This window comes from Gallinula chloropus (genome assembly GCF_964237585.1).
Source record: "Gallinula chloropus genome assembly, chromosome: 12".
Taxonomy (NCBI): Eukaryota; Metazoa; Chordata; class Aves; order Gruiformes; family Rallidae; genus Gallinula; species Gallinula chloropus.
Window position 1 is genome coordinate 10,085,437 of NC_140097.1, and position 15,942 is coordinate 10,101,378.

A 15,942-nucleotide genomic window follows, 5' to 3' on the forward strand; every position below is an offset into this window, starting at 1 on the left:
AACAGACCCAGAGCCCCCAGGAACAGGAGGGTCCCACCCCAAACACCGCCCCCCCCCCAGCAAGGCTGAGCGGTAGGACAGGAGGCAGGGACAGCACGGGGCCAGGGCTGGGATGCTCTGTTTATTGAGGCGATGCTGTGGGGCGCCCCAGGGGGGGCTGCACCAAGGCACGGCGGCGCTGGGGGTGCGCAGGGATCCCTGGGGATGCAGCATCATCGTGGGGCGGCGGCAGCGGATCCTTCAGGCCTTGCCAGGGTCCTCCTTCAGCGTCACAGTCCGGTTGAACACCAGCTGGAGACAGGCAGAGGGTCAGCTCAGAGCCCCAGGGCTGGCTGGGGGAGCCCCACTGCACGGCCCCCAGGGCTCACCTTCCCCTCCTTGCTGTCAGGATCCACGGAGAAGTAGCCCAGCCGCTCGAACTGGAACTTGTCAAAGGGCCGAGCAGAGAGGACAGAGCTGTCAACCAGGGCATTGTGTACCACACGCAGGGAGTCCTGACAGGGGGAGACAGCTCAGTCAGCACCTCCAGCCCCTCTGTGCCCCTCCCCAGCCCTGCTCCACCCCCCAGCCCTTCTTCCCAGCGGGACATGACAGAGGGAGGGGGAGGGAGTGCATGGAATTGGGTGACTGCAGCATATGTGCAGGAAGTGCCCAGCTCCCCCAAGCCCATAGCCCCAGCTCCTGCTGCTGCTTACAGGGTTGAGGTCACTCAGGAAGCCACCGGGCACCTCCGACGGGTCCTCAGGATTTTTGTGCAAAAACCTGTCACGAAACAGTCTCACCCCAAAGCCGTGGGTCACCACAGCAGCATCTTCCCCGCCGAGGAGCCAGGCAGACCCCAGCAGAGCCTGGAGGTGCAGGGCCACGCTGCTACCCCAGCACTGCTGAGCTTCCACCCGCAGCTCCGCAGGCAGCCCTATACTCACAGCCGCTCGTAGAGCCGCACTTCACATGCCAGCGGCTCCGACACCCAATGGATGAAGGCTTTGGGCTTCTCTGCCACATCCGACTTGGTGCAGGTCACCTCCAGCTCAATCACGCGCCCGCTGGCATCCTGGGCAAGAGGAGATGAGACAAGGCACCAGGCAGCAATCAGGCCTCACCTCACAGGGCAGCCCTGGGGCTGAACTGCTGGCCCCCCAGCTCAGGGGACCCCTGTTTCCCACCACACAAGGCACGGGGCTGGCAGGGAGCTGCCATGCAGACAGCCTGCACCCAGCCTGGTGCAAGGCACAGCCACAACCTGGCATCCCACGGCCCAACCGTGTGTCACCAGTGCCCAGTGGCACCCACCTTGATGATGTTCTGGACGGTGATGACATAACCAGCGTGGCGTAGCCCCACCGGCTGCCCAGGGGCCAGGCGCTTGTAGCCTTTGTCTGTCTCCTGCACGAGAGTTCATGGCTGCACAAGGGGTCCCAGCACAGGCAGTGGGTCCCAACTCCAGCATGGTGCTCTCCTCATGACCGCACACCCCCCCACACACACACTCCTGCCATCCCAGGGAATCGGGGGGACCTGGGGCTGTTTGAATTCTCATGTTGCTGCTGGATGTTCCCCAGCACTGTCAGACATACCCTGGCTGGGACAAGGGCAGCAGGCATTTCCCCCATGCCCGGCAGAGCTGCTATCACATTTGGGAGTTGCACTGGGGTGCCTGACACCCACCTCTGCCCCATGTAGCACTAGTGCTCCTCCCACAGCTGCCAGGCTCATGCAGCCCAAGCTGCAGCTCCCAGGAGCAAGGGGAACAGGTCCTGTGGGTCCAACTCACCTCCCTGAAGTCTGTCTCCTCGATGTAGATGGTGGGCTGGAAGGGTACTTTATGGAAACCCCGGCTCTCATCAGCTGGAAAGTTGGGCACGAGGACTTCGAGTGCCTGAGGAGGAGGAGGGGGTGAATACTAACCCTAGGGACCCCCATTCCCCCTACCCACCCTACACCAGTCTCACCTTCGGGGCAGGGAAGTTGGTGATGGTGACCCTGAGGGGCTCCAGGACAGCCATGGCACGTGGGGCCTGCTCATTCAGCACCTCCCGCGCACACGCCTCCAGCAGATGCGGTTCCATCGTTGCCTGGGCCACCGTCACACCGACCTGGGGCGCAGCCTGTCATCACCGCGCTGGCCAAGGGGACGCACAGACCTACCCCCTCCCATCCTGCCCCCAGCACTTACCCGGGCACAGAAGTTGTTGATGGCCTCAGGGGGGAAGCCTCGCCGGCGCAGGGCTGTCAGCGTGAAGAGCCGTGGGTCATCCCAGTCCCTGAGAAAACACCGTGACGTGTGACAGCCGAGCGTGCCCAGGGGTGAGACCCACCCTGGCTGCTGGCCCCATTCCTACCTCACGGCGCCCGTCTCCACCAGCCGGATGATCTTCCTCTTGGAGACGACGGTGTAGAGCAGGTTCAGGCGCCCGTACTCCCACTGCACGGGGCAGTAAACATCCAGCGCGTTGCACAGCCAGAAGTAGGAGGAGCGCCTGCAAAGCAGGCACAGGGGCAGCCCGGCTCAGCCTCCTGCCTGCCACAGCCCCACGGACACACTGTCCCCTGGCACTTTGGCAGCAGTCGGGATGCGATGAGCTGCTCCACACAGAGCTGCCCTGCCAGTTGTGGCTCAGCTCTGGGAAGGGTTGTGCACGGTGCTCACCTGGCCTGGAACTCCTTGGTGCAGAGGGAGTGGGTGATGTGCTCGATGGAGTCGCAGAGGCAGTGTGTGTAGTCATACGTGGGGTAGATGCACCTGCAAGGCAAGATGCAGTCAGCCCTGGGGCAGAGCGTGGTGCTGCTCCCCTCCCGACACCTCCCCACTCCCAGGAGATGCTGACCCACCCCTGCCACACATGCCAGGACACCGTACACCCTCCCTACCACTTGTCCCCAGTGCGGTGGTGCGGAGTGAACTTGACACGGTAGGCAACAGGGTCCATCTTCCCATCCTCCATCACCAGCTTCATCCGCAGCGTGGCCTCCCCCTCCCCAAACTTGCCCTTTCGCATGTCCTGTGGAACAGGGGGAAGCTGTCAGCTGAGCCACCCACCCAAACCCCACAGGCACGGGGTGCCTGCCCCCAGCCAGGTGTACCTCAAAGAGCAGGAGTGACTCCTCAGCAGGCCGGTCCCGCCACGGTGAGGGCGGTGGGTTGTGGCCCTTGATCTCCTCAACCTTCTGATGGCAGACGTATGCCTGGCCCCTAAACAGGGAAAACACCGTCACAGGACGTGAGTGGCCCATCCCCGGGGCGAGGGACAGCCCCAGCTTTGACAGGGGACACCCACCCCACCCCAGCACGCTCACCTGCGGATGAGCTCCAGAGCCCAGGTGTAAAGCTGGTCAAAGTAATCCGACGCATGAGTGACAGCATAGGGCTGGTAGCCTGTGGGGATGGGGGAAACAGCGGGTTGGAGGCACCCCCAGGGCCCAGCAGCAGGACCCGTGTCCAGGGATGTCCCCCGCAGCGCCTGGCCTGATCCTGCTCTCCCCGGCCCGAGTTGTACCCAGCCACTCCACCATCTCCCGGATGGCTGTGAAGTACTTCTCCTCCTCCTTCTCAGGGTTGGTGTCGTCATAGCGCAGGAAGCATATGCCACCATTAGCCTGGGGAGGAGGGGGGACAATGAGCACCCGCTCCTTGAGAGACCACAGGGACAGGCCAGTGGCCAAGCAGATGGGGAGGCAGGGGCTGGGGAGAGCTGCCAGCGCAGCTTGGTGCTTCTCACCTTGGCATAGCCAAAGTTGAAGTTGATGGCCTTGGCATGGCCAATGTGCAAGATCCCGTTGGGCTCAGGAGGGAACCGTGTCCGCACCTGCGAAGGGGAAAGGGAACGCCTCTGTCCTTGGGCAGGAGACTCTCCCCCTCCTCAACAGCAAGGGCACTGCTGCGAGTCCACTGTCATCCCAAAGAGCCTCCGTGCCAAATGGGTGCTGCCTTCAGCTGTGCCCCAGTAAGCTGTGTGCCCCCCCCAGCCACTCCACCCACCCGTCTGGAGCCTGGCCCAGTAGTGCCACCCTCGCAGGGAACCACCGGGCTGGGGGACGTGGCCTCACCTGCCCACCCGTGACTGCCAGGTGCTGCTTCAGCAGAGCCATGGTGTTGGGCGTCACCACATAGCCCTCGGTCTTGTAGTTCTCTCCTGCAGGCAGAGGATGCTCAGGGTTGCAGCACCACCCGAGCTGAGCCAAGCCCGGCAGCCAGTGGGGAAGGATCCAGGGCTGGGCCAGTCACCCACAGGACGGAGAGCTGGTGGAGCAGCCCTGCACACGGCAGGGCCCCCGCTCACTCACCGGGCTTGTGGAACTTGAGGGCTTCTCCTCGCAGCTGCTCCAGCAGCGACCGTGTCTCAGTGCCCACCTCACCTGCAGAGAGACAGGGCTGAGCAGGGGCCCGACCGCAGCTCCCAGGGCCCAGCTCAGAGGCAGGTCCTGGCCATGAGCTGTCGGGCTAGGGAAGCTGCTGCAGGAGGACTGTCTCTTACCATTCTCCACCACAGCCACCTTCTGTTTCTCTGCCGGGGCCAGCCGGACCTTTGCAGCCTGCAGGGACCAGCACAGCACCCTGAGTGCCCAGCCCCGGCACCCACCTTCCCCCCTGGCCCAGGCTGCTGCCCCAGCACTCTCTCAGACTTGTGGAGGGCCCAGAGCAGCAATTTGGGATCCTGCTGGACACACAACAGGGAAATACCATCCCCATTCCCAGCCTCCCCCTCCTCCTCACCTTTGGTTTCTTTTCCAGGTCAGCTTCTGTCTTTGGCCCCAGCAAATGCAGCACCTGAGGAAAGGAGAGAAGAACAGGAAAAGTGCCCCAAAGCCTGGAGGTGGCCCTGTCCAGCTGTCACCCTCACCTTGCCTGCACCTACCCTGTCCCCAGCATCAGGCCCCACCATGGGACAGGCCAGCAGGTCCCACGCCAGGCACGGCACCAACCCCCAGCAGCACCCGAGCCGCTGCCTTCACACCCACCTGCAGATCCACCTCGTTCTTGACAGTCTTCCCATCCGCCCACCGCAGCCGGCTACGCGCCTCTCCTGCGGACAGGGCACCCCAGTGGGCGAGGGGCACGGCCCACAGCGAAGGGCTGTCTCTCCAGACCCAGGGGGGCAGGGCTGCCAGGCAGCAGCCACCCCGCTGCCCCACACTCACCCATCAGCAGCCCCATATTGAAGCGGTAGCGCTCGGCCAGCAGCTGGGCCCGGTGCTCGCCGATCACAGCCTCCACCTGGGGAGCGGGACGGCGACACAGAGGTGAGCGAGGCGGGCACGGAGCACGGCACCGGGCTCTTGCCAGCCCACCCACCCACCCGCCCGCAGCTCACCGCCTCCTCGATCTGCTCCGGGGTGATGCACACCCCCACGCCGCAGGCCTGCTCAAAGTCCGCCGCGTCCAGGGGCTCCAGGGGGTGGCTCCGCACGTATTCCAGGGCGGCTGCGGGCGGAGGGGAGGGTTAGGAGCTGGGCGCTGCCCTCCCCGCCGGGGCTAAGAGGTAGGGGGGGGGAGGGGGGGTCCCGGGGCCTCACGGTACCGCTGAGCTGCAGGTCGGTGAGGATCTCCCTGCGGGTGATGTAGCCGACGAGGAAGCCGAGGTGCTTCGGGTCCCTGAGCCGGGCGGCCGCGTTGTACAGTAGCGTTCCGGTGGCTTTGTCCAGAGCCGGGCCCAGCGCGCTCCGAGCCTGCCGCCGCCCCGGGGAAGCGTCAGGGCCAGCCCGGGGCTGAGCCCCGGTGAACCGGCGGCCCCGGGACGGGGCGGGGAGGGGGGGGGGGAAGAGGGAGGGGGGAGGGGAGTGGAGGGGAGGGGCGGGGCGGCCCGAGTGTGCCGAAGGCGGACACCGCTCGGCGGGGCCGGGAGCAGGTGGGGCCGGGAGGGGCTGATGGGGCGGGGGCGGCTGTCGGGGGTCGCGGCGCCGTCTCACGGGGAAGCGGGAGCGGGGGCGGGGCAGCGGGCACACCTGCAGGACGGCTTGGCGGAGCAGCGCGCTCAGCGCCCCGTTGCGCAGCGTCTCCCGCGCTTTGGCTTCGCTGAGGCCGATGCCGGTGAAGAGCCCCAACGCCTCCGCCTCCTCATCCGCCGCCGCCGCCATGACCCCCGCCGCCGCCGCCGCCGCCATGCTGCTGCCGCCGCGACCGCCCGCCAGGGGGGCGGGGACAAGCCCAGCCAATCGCAGCGGGGAGGGCGTGCCGGCGTCGCAGGACAAGCCTATCGACTATGAGAGGGGCCCGCCTCGGCCAATGGGGTGGGGGAGCTCGGCGCAGGCTCCGCGAATAGCCGCTCAGGGGGCGGGGCCAAGCCCGCGGTCGGTTGCATCATTTAAAGAGCCCGGCGGCGGTGGGAGCCACGTGGGGGGCGGGGCCAGAGCCGAGGGGCGGGGCGGGGCCTGGGGGCTGCGGCGCCCCGCCCCAGGTCCCGCCCCGCCGGGAGCCCCCCGCCCCGCGGCCCTTTGTCCTCGCCCCGCAGCCGTAGCTCGCTCAGACCGGCTCCCGTGTCTCCCCGTGAGCCCGGCGGCCCTTCCCGTGTCCCCGGCGGGGGTCGCGGTGCTGCCACAGCCCGGTATCCCCCCCCGCCCCACTGTCCCACTCCGGCCGCACCAACCCAGCGCCCCTCCTGCCCCAGCCCAGTGCTCCCCACTTCCCTACTCCGTGTGCCTCAGCCCCGTATATAGACCCAGCCCGGTCTCCCGTCCAATCCCCAGCCCTGTTTACCCCGGGGTCTTTACCCCCCTTAGCCCAGGCGGGGAGGACAAGGCGCCGCTCCTAACCCCAGCCCTGGGGTATCCGCAGCTCCCCTGGCTCTTCCCAGTATTCTCCAGCTTCCCCAGCCTGGTACCGCCGGCTCTCCCAGTCCAGTGTGTCCCCGCAGCCCACTCCCACCCCCCCGGCCCCAGCAGCAACAGACCCGGGAGGTTGGGGAAGGGGGTTTATTGGCTCTGCCGTGCTGGAGGCACCGGCAGATCCCGACAGCCGCGGCCACCCGGCGCAGCCAGGCGAGACAGGTCCCAGCTCCTCCATGGTCGGGTCGGAGAGGCAGCGCCGGTGTCCTCGGGGGTCCCACAACAGCGGGGGGACAGAGCCAGTGCCTGGCTACAGCTACAGCTCCATCCCCTTGCTCGGCGCTGTCTCCGTCCCCTCAGTGGCTGCCTGCTCCCTGCCTGCAGCCGGCAGAGGCTTCAAGCTATACCGGGCGCTGATGTTGGTGCCGGAGACGCTGCGGTACTCGCCCATCTCCGTACGAACGGCTTCGTTCTGGGTGATGGTGAGCAGGACCGGGACGGAGAGCGTCACCTCCTTCCGCAGCACCTGGATGCTGAGCGCCGTGCGCGGGGGGATCTTGGCTGGCAGCTGCACCTCCACACGGTCCCGGCGGGTGCTGGATTCGCTGCGTCCCTTTTGAACCGTGAAGACGTTAGAGGCTTCCACAGTCAGCGTGAAGGAGAGCCCAGCTTTGAGGCTGGTGGCGTTGCTGAAGTGGAAGCTCTGCCAGAGCGTGGTGCTGTACTCCCGGCTGCTGCTGGCCGCCAGCACCTGCTCCGACTCCGTCTCGTTCACCCCTTCAACCTCATCCACCAGCACCTCCCGTTCTGCCTCCACCCGCTTCTGCTCCCAGAGGAGACGTGCCGAGACCAGGGGCTGCCCAGGCCGCAGCGGGCGCAGGTGGGACAACCGAGCCTGGAAGTTCAGCTCGGGTTTGTAGTCGGCGAGACGCTCGCCAGGCCACGCCAGGCAGTGCCAACCACCCCGGCCGGGGTGCTGGTAGAGCAGCCAGACGCCTCGCTGCACCACGTGGGAGGCCACCCGGTCGTTGAAGTACCCGTACGCCAAGTTGGTCTCCTCCGTCACCACCTTGCAGGCACCTTGGAAGTTGGGGTGCTCATAGAGGGTGATCTGGGGGTCCCCCAGGTCGTGGTGCACCAGGCGCAGAGCTGAGAAGCTGTTGGGCCGCCCCACGGACGGGTACTCGCCCTCCTCAAAGGCGTAGGGTTCCCCCTCGTACTTGGGGCCCGTGTAGGCAATCCAGGGCTGCCCCACCACCTTCAGGGAGGCGATGCAGTTCCCAAAATCCAGCTCGTGCAGGTCGGGCACGTCGCAGGTGAATTCCCGGCTCAGCCCCTCGAAGTCGGCACGCTCGTACACCGTGATCCGGTTCATGGTGCCGCAGGCGCTCGCCCCTGCCAGGGCTCGGCGCCTGTCAAGTCCCCTGGCGTGGGGTTGTCAATGCCACAGGGAAGCTCCGGGGAAAGCCCAGCCAGCGAACAGGCCCCCCCTGTCCCCAGCACCCACTTTCCTCCCCTGCCTTCTGCTCCCCTTTGCCCACCTCTGGCTGGTCCTCACGCTCTCACCGCCTGTGCCCGGCAGCGCCCCGACGCCGGCCTGCGGACGTGCCTTTTACGAGGGGGTGGCAGGGCCGGGGCGTGCTGCGGCACGAAGCGAAGGCGATGACGGTGCTCGCCCCCACACCCGCGCCCAGCCCCAGCCCCCGCTCTGGCAGCGGGGAGCCAGCCAGGCCCCGCATGGCCTCAGTGCACCCGGCGGCTGGGGATGCCATCCATCCCCGCAGACCCACCCTGCCGGAAAGTCTTGCTGCACCCCGAGCTCGTGGCGCTCCAGTGCTAACGAGTCACCACCAATTATCACTGATGCTTCCGCCCTGCCTGCGCTAATTACAGCGTGTGTTGCCGGTGGGGCAGGAACTGCCGGCTTCGCCCCGGTGGGGTGAGAGAGTATCGTGGTGGGGCAAGCCAGCGCCCTGAGACAAGCCCCTCCAGCACCCCGGTGCTCTTGGGCACAGGACATAGCCCACCACCATGGTGCCGCTGCCCCAGCCCCGTGCCCAAGGATGGCCGCGGCAGGGGGTGGCCCCTCTCCCCCCCTTGTGTCTGTGGCCACAGACACAATGGCCACAAACTTCCCGAGGTGACGGGTGCCAGCGCTGGGCACAGCGGGATGCTGCTGCCCAGCCAGGACACGGGGACAGCTGGCAGCCACCCTGAGCATAGCATGCTAGGGGCTTCCTCAGGGTACTACGTGAGCCCCCACTGCTCAGATCGGAGCTGGACCCCCAGAAGCTGCCAGTACCACACACAGGGCATGCGCACTCCCACCCTGGCAGCCCACCGGGGCCAGGCTTGGGCAGCTCGTGGGGTCTGGGGCAGGCCAAGCCTCGCCCCTGCTCCCAGACAGGCAGGTACCACGTTAATCTCACTCCCCCAGTCGCCCACTGCCGGTGCCCCCCTTCCTCTGCTTGCAGTGCCAGGGTTGCCAGGGTCTCCCAGTTTATTGCCAGATGTCGGGGCGGTCGGGGATTACACCAGACAAATGCTACAGGAAGCGGTTAGTGAGTGGGGGGCCACGGGGGCCGCAGGCGGGGTCCAGGGAAGGGCTGTCCTGTTCGCTCCCCACCCCCAACCCACAGCCTTCCCGCCGGCCCCCCGGGGCTGCCACCCTCCCCCGTGCCAGGGACCCCTCCTGCTCCCCATGGCCGCCCCAGCCCTGCGGCCCCCAGCAACCCCCCTCACCTCGCCGTCGTGCACCCTCCCTCCCCCTGCGGCGAGGCCGGCGGGCCGGGGCGGCACGGGGGGCGCAGGACAGCGTGGGTGGGAGGCAGTGCTGGCATTATTGCTATGGCGGGCGGGAGCAGCACGACCCTCCCCACGCTCAGATCACAGTCTCGAAGAGCGTCGCCTTCTCCTTGGGGGGCTCGGGGGCCAGCAGCTTGGCTTCTGCCTCGGGCGTCAGGTACTCCAAGTGATGGTGGCCCCAGATTGGAGTGGTCAGGAGCTGCCAGCGCTGCGGGGACACTGGGTCAGCGCACAGGGACGGCAGCACCGGGGGTTGCCCTGGACTTGGCATGGTGCAACCCCCTCAGCGCATAGGGATGGGATCAAGGTGGGGATGGGGATGGGATTTGGATGGGGATGGAGGTAAAATTGGGATGGGGAAGGAATTGAAATGGCATTGAGAGGGAGAGCATGGGGACAGGGATGAGATGGGGACAGGGCTGGGACTGAGATGCTGCCGGGATTAAGACAGTGATGTCAGCAAGGATGGGATTTGGGTGAGGTTGGGAGTGAGACAGTGACAGGGACAGGATTAGGATGGGAGTGAGAGCAATGTGTACAGGAATAAGGATGGGTTGAGACTGGGATGGCAAAGGGACTGAAATGGGATTTAGAGCAGGACAGTGATGGGGACAGGGACAGGAGTGGCTGGGAGTGAGAGTGACAGGGATGGGATTTGGATGGGGATAGGACTGAGTGATGTGAGCAAGGATGGGATTCAGGTGAGGTTGGGTGTGAGAAAGTGATGAAGACAGGGACCAGATTTGGCTGGGGCTGGGACGGAGATGGGGACAGGGACCGGATTTGGCCGGGGTTGGGACAGAGATGGGGACAGGGACCAGATTTGGCTGGGGCTGGGACAGAGATGGGGACAGGGACCGGATTTGGCTGGGGTTGGGACAGAGGTGGCAGTGCAGACAGCACTTGGATGGGAATGGGGATGGGACAGGGACAGGAGTGAGAGGAGAACAGGGACAGGGATGGCTGCGATGGGCTGGGGACAGAGGCAGGAGACCCCCCGCCACACCGCCCTCACCTCGCGCAGGGACCCTTTGCAGCGCAGGAGCTTGTAGAGGACGGTGCAGGGGATGCAGAGCATGGACGAGAGGGCCAGCACCCAGCCGATGGCGTCCCCCCACCACGGGTACACGTAGGTCTTGTTGTAGGTCAGCGGCTTGTAGTTCACCACGTGGAACACGAAGATGCCCTGGGGCGGGAGGGGGGAGAGAAGAGGGGAGGGGGAAGGAGGGGTGGTCACGTCCCGCAGGGCCCCAGGCAGACACCCCTGTCCCCACGCGTGTCACCGCACGGCTCGGGGCTCCCCGCGGCCGCCGTGCCCGCCGCAGCCAGCGGAGGGAGCTCGGTACCCGCGGCACCGGGCACGCCGCGTCCCGCGTCCCCGTGTCTCACCACGCAGACCAGCGGCGTCACCACGGCCCAGCACCACTTCATGAAGGGCAGGGGCCGGTACCCGATCATACGGGCCACGTCGTCCATGAAGCGGTCGGCGCCTGCGGGGAGAGAGGGGGGGGGGGGCGTCAGCCAGGCCCCGGGGGGCACCCGTGTATCCATCTGTCCCCCCTCCCCTCCCCATCCCGGCCCGTGTCCCCCGGCCTCACCGTAGACCCAGGCAATGACCACGCACTCCCAGAAAGCCTGCCACAGCAGCGTGATCCCGCTGGCCGAGTAGTAGTCAAAGAGCTGGAACACGTACATACCGCCCTGCCGGGACGGCACCGCACGTCACCGGGGCAGTGCCACCACCCCAACACCGGCACGGGCAGGTGCGGGCACTGTCCCAGCTGGGACAGGCACCCTGTGCCCCCACAGCACGCCCCATGCTGATGGGCAGCCCCCGGCGCCACGGCGGTGGCGACCCTAGGGAGCTCCCACCCCGTGCTGTTGTGTGGGAAGTGACACCCCCAGGGACAAGGTGCTGGTGTCCCCCCGCATCCCCCACCTGCGTGACCATGGAGAGGTCGATGAGGCAGCAGACGACGCAGCAGAGCGCGGCAGTGAGCTCGCGGCGCAGCGAGCCGGCCCCCGGCTGGGGGAACAGGTCCAGGATGCCCGTGATGAAACCCTCCACACCGACAAACTGTGGCAGAGAGCGGGGCTCAGCGGGGACGTGCCACTCCCCACCCTCCTCTTCCCCATCCCCTGGCCTGTCACCACACCTGGCTGTCCAGCCCCAGCACGAGGAGCATGAAGAAGAAGAGCGTGGCCCAGAGCGGGGACAAGGGCATCAGCGTCACGGCTTTGGGGTAGGCGATGAAAGCCAGCCCAGGGCCTGCAGAAAAGCAGGGTCCGGTCAGCGGTGCCGCCCCAGAGGGGGGCACAGTGCCAACGGGCACCCGGCGCCTGGCACTCACCGGACTCAGCCACCTTGGAGATGTCCACGCCTTGCTCGGAGGCCATGAAGCCCAGCACGGAGAAGACAACGAAGCCAGCGAAGAAGCTGGTGGAGCTGTTGATCACGGCCAGGATGTAGGCGTCCCTGCGGGCAGAGTGGGTCAGGGGGTGCCAGGGGGCACCAGGGGGATGCCGGGAAACACAGTGGTGGGACATCCTGCAGCCAGCATGGCCCTACCTGTAGCAGTTGTTGTGGAAGCGGTTGTAGCTGCCCAGCGCGGTCAGGGCACCCAGCCCGATGGCGTAGGAGAAGAAGATCTGGGTGCCAGCATCGATCCAGACCTGGAGCACGGGGTGGGGGGGCATAAGGCAGGGGGGCAGGACAGCTGGGGGATGCCCCCCTGCTTCACTCACCCCCCTCCTGTCCTCTCTGCCACCCTCACCTGTGCCTCTGCCAGCTTGGACCAGTCGGGTTTTAGGTAGTAGATGATGCCACCCAGCGCCCCAGGCAGCGTCACCCCATGGACCAGCAGCAGGATGAGGACCACGTAGGGGAAGAGCGCAGTGAAGTAGACGATCTGCAGGGGAGCAGGTACCAGTGAGCCCCCCACAAGGCTGGAGCACGGGGCAAAGCTAGGGCTCCCATCCCCTGCTGCTGGTGTCCCAGCAGGGACAGCAGGACCCAGGGATGTCCCCAGCAGCTGATGGCACCTCCCAGACAGATGTGGGACAGGATGTCCTGCACCCGTGTGAGCTGCAGCACAGGAGGGCAGCAGCCAGCAGTGTCACGTGCTGCAGTCCCATCCCCACATGCCGGTGGCCCGGACGCTCCCCACTCCTCTACCCCCCCGCGTCACCTTTCCAGTCGACTTGACACCCTTCCAGATGCAGAAATAGACGACAACCCAGGTGGTGACCAAGCAGAGGATCATCTGCCAGTTCATCTCCCCTGGCTCGCTGAGGTCCCCAGAGATCCGCAGCACCTTGTTCCTGCAGAGCGCGGTTGTGCTGAGCACCGGCACGACCCACCCCCCCTCCCCAGCCCCAGGTGAGACCCTGCCAGCCCCCACACTCACTCCCAAAACTCAATGACGGGCGAGCGCTTGTTGGCAAGGTCGGTGCAGCTGAAGTTGAAGGTCCCAGCGCTGGCGTTGGCGCTGCCGTTGCGACAGAGCTCCAGGTGGAAGAGCTCAGCGCACTGCTCCGTGTTCCAAGAGTGGCCGCAGGTGGCCCAGGGCAGGGTGTCCGTCAGCGAGTGCACCAGGTAAAAGAGCCCCCACACCAGGATCATGATGTAGTAGGAGTTGCAGAAGAAGACGATCACCATGGAGGCCAGGCCCAGACCTGTGGCATGGGGACGTCAGAGCCTGCGGGCACCCACGGGCGCCTGGCAACCCCCAGAGGTGCCAACGGGGTTGGGGAGCCGGCACCCCAGGTCAGGGCGTGCTGGTGGGGATGCAGGGAGCCAACAGCCTGGGCGCAGGACAGGGGAGCTGGCAGGGACAGGATGGGGACAGGACGGGATGGGGACGGGACAGGAACAGGATGGGATGGGGACAGGATGGGATAGAGATGCAGGGAGCTGCAGCCCCAAGGGCACGCGGAGATGCTGTGGGGGCAGGGGGAGGCAGTGGGGACAGGCAACCCCAGGCAGCACAGGGCAGGGGGGCAGCCAGCAGTATGGCCCAGGACAGGAGGGACCTGGCGGGGTGCAGCGCAGGGGGGACCCGGTGGGGTGCAGCGCAGGGAAGCCGGCAGGACGCCCCTGAGGGGATGCGGCAGCCCCCCGGGAAGCCGGGAGCGGGCAGGGAAGCCGGCAGCACGTAGGCAGGGAGACGTGGGGCAGGTGGGGAGGGGTAGGGCGCAGGCACAGCCCGCTGCCACCCTTGGCTGGGGTGCGGAGTAGCAGTGGGATGCGGGCAAGGTGCACGGGAGCGGGCAGGGCGTGGGCAGGGTGCCGCCGGCCCCAGGGAGCTGCAGGTGCCCCGGGCAGGGTGCCGGCAAGGGTGCTGCCAGCCCCGTGCAGGTCACCGGGGCCCCCGGGCAGGGTGCGGGGTGCCAGGGGCCGCGGGCAGGGTGCGAGAGGCCACAGGCAGGGCGCGGGCAGGGCGCGGCGTTACCCTTGAAGAGGGGGGCGATGTTCCAGGCGGCGATGCCCCCCTGCTTCATGAACTGCCCCAGGGCCACCTCCAGGAAGAAGACGGGGATGCCGCCCACGAAGACGATGAGCAGGTAGGGGATGAGGAAGACGCCTGGGACCGGGGAAGCGGGGGTGGGGGTGGTGTTGGACAGGACACGGGGCCGGCTCAGCCACCGCCGCCGCCCCCCCCGGGCCCCCCCGGGCCCCCCCTTCGCTCCCCGCGCCGCCCGCCCGGGCCGCAGCGAATGGCAGAAGCGCCTGGGCGCCCTCCCCTCGCCGTGCCGCCGATGTAGGTCAGGGCGGACAGGTGCCGGGGGGCTCCCCGCGGACCCCCACCCCGGAGGGTGACAGCGGGCACCCGTGGGGCGGCCCCGTGCCCCGGCGGAGCGCGGGGTGAGCTGGCGCACCGCAGGGGGACCCCCCCACACGCGCTATCGAGTGGGAAACGGGGTGCTCCCGCGTGCCGTGAGGTGCCCCCCCACAACCCCCCCCCGCGCCCCTCCGCCGCGGGGCAGGAACGGGGCTCACCTCCGCCGTTCTTGTAGCACAGGTAGGGGAAGCGCCAGACGTTGCCCAGCCCCACGGCGAAACCCACGCAGGACATGATGAAATCCATCTGCCGGGTCCATGTCTCCCGCTCGGGGGCGGCCGCTTTCGGGGGGCCGGGGGGTCCCACCAGCGGTGCCGTCACTGCCCGCTCCTCGCCCGCTGGGGGAGGCTCCGTGCCCTCCGCTTCCCCGCGGCCCGCTGCCGAGACACGGGGGGGGGTGGGGGGGGAACCCACGCTGCCGTCACGCGCGCCCATGGGGGCGCGCGCGAGAGGAAGGGGGGGGGCGGGAAAAGCGCGGGGGGGGGGGAAGGGGAGGGGAGAAGACATACATACGGTCCCCCCGCGCCTTTCCCGCCTCCCCCCCCCTCGAGCCCCACTCCGCGCGTGGGGGCGTGACGTCAGATGTCAGGCCGTCGCGTGACGTCACAATGCAGAGCGGTGACTCACCCCGCGGCGGCGGGAGGGGGCGCGCCGTGGTCGCGAGTGGCCGTGGGCGCTCCCCCCCCCTCCCTTCCTTCCCCTTCCCCTTCCCTCTTCCCTCTTCCCTTCCTCCTTCATCCCCATCTCCAACTTCATCCCTCCCCAGCGCTCCCCGCTTACCGGAGCCCGCGGGGGGGGCAGCGGCGGCGGTGGCGTTGGCGTCGCTTCGCGGGGCGGCGGGCGGCTGCGGGGCGGCCGTGTCGGTGGGGACGGGGGGCATGTCGCGGGGGGCCGGGGAGCGGGGGCGGGTCGGGGGCGGCTCCGTGGCCGTGGGGGGGCGGGGGGGGGGGGGCTCAGAAGCAATCCACGAAGCACTTGAAGGTGAGTCGGAAGAACCTCATTGAGGGCGGCGGGGCGCGGCGGGGGGGGCCGGGCCGGGCGGGCGGCTCAGAGCCGGGCTGCGGGGCCGGCGCCGCGCGGCCGCTCCGGGGCTCTCTGCGCCGCGGCACCGGGCGGCGGCGGAGGCAGCGACCGGCCGCGCCGCCCCCCGAGCCCCATTGGACGCGCCGCCCGCCCGCGGCTTGACGGGACTTGAAGTCCCGCCGCAACCGGCACCAACCGGCACCGGGGCGAGGCGGGGGTAACGGGACAGGGGGGCGCGCGGCGGGGAACGGGGAGTCCCGGCGGGATACCGGGCGCTAGGGAGACACTAGGCCGCATGGCACAGCGGGAGGCAGCCGAGCAGCGGGACTTACAGTTCTGCCACGCCAGCCCACACCGGGCCACACGGCACCGGGACTTGCAGTCCTGACGCACCGGCACCAGGGGACACCGGGTGATGTGGCGCACCAGGGGACACCGGGCACTGGGGCAAAGAGGCTCCGGTCCTGCCACATCGGTACCAGGGCTCACTGCGGGACACGGGGGCTTGCAG

At 68.0% G+C, this 15,942-nt stretch overlaps 3 protein-coding genes across 3 annotated transcripts; all 3 read right to left on the reverse strand.

Annotated features, from left to right (window-relative positions):
• Nucleotides 1-102: 102 nt before the first annotated feature.
• Nucleotides 103-6,102, reverse strand: QARS1 (glutaminyl-tRNA synthetase 1; the record flags this gene model as incomplete). Its single annotated transcript, XM_084269736.1, has 24 exons — nucleotides 103-291; nucleotides 369-494; nucleotides 696-762; nucleotides 927-1,054; nucleotides 1,294-1,386; nucleotides 1,775-1,879; nucleotides 1,953-2,096; nucleotides 2,177-2,264; nucleotides 2,343-2,480; nucleotides 2,651-2,743; nucleotides 2,872-3,002; nucleotides 3,085-3,193; nucleotides 3,298-3,376; nucleotides 3,498-3,597; nucleotides 3,720-3,806; nucleotides 4,048-4,133; nucleotides 4,285-4,356; nucleotides 4,476-4,533; nucleotides 4,715-4,768; nucleotides 4,960-5,024; nucleotides 5,140-5,215; nucleotides 5,313-5,422; nucleotides 5,520-5,667; nucleotides 5,944-6,102. 24 exons carry the CDS (start codon nucleotides 6,100-6,102, stop codon nucleotides 241-243), a joined length of 2,367 nt encoding a protein of 788 aa, XP_084125862.1. The 3' UTR covers nucleotides 103-240.
• A 956-nt stretch (nucleotides 6,103-7,058) lies between these two features.
• LOC311196296 (epidermal differentiation-specific protein-like) lies at nucleotides 7,059-8,161 on the reverse strand. Its single transcript, XM_084269832.1, has one exon. It carries the CDS (start codon nucleotides 8,135-8,137, stop codon nucleotides 7,079-7,081), a length of 1,059 nt encoding a protein of 352 aa, XP_084125958.1. The 5' UTR covers nucleotides 8,138-8,161; the 3' UTR covers nucleotides 7,059-7,078.
• Nucleotides 8,162-9,253: 1,092 nt separating this feature from the next.
• Nucleotides 9,254-15,482, reverse strand: SLC6A8 (solute carrier family 6 member 8). The gene is made up of 14 exons (XM_084269667.1): nucleotides 15,189-15,482; nucleotides 14,567-14,785; nucleotides 14,019-14,150; nucleotides 12,975-13,242; nucleotides 12,756-12,888; nucleotides 12,342-12,476; nucleotides 12,137-12,240; nucleotides 11,919-12,043; nucleotides 11,724-11,836; nucleotides 11,507-11,644; nucleotides 11,166-11,268; nucleotides 10,957-11,057; nucleotides 10,583-10,753; nucleotides 9,254-9,775 (listed from the first exon to the last, which is right to left on the reverse strand). The coding sequence occupies exons 1-14, from the start codon at nucleotides 15,286-15,288 to the stop codon at nucleotides 9,644-9,646; spliced, it is 1,974 nt and encodes a 657-aa protein (XP_084125793.1). The 5' UTR covers nucleotides 15,289-15,482; the 3' UTR covers nucleotides 9,254-9,643.
• Between the last annotated feature and the right edge of the window lie 460 nt (nucleotides 15,483-15,942).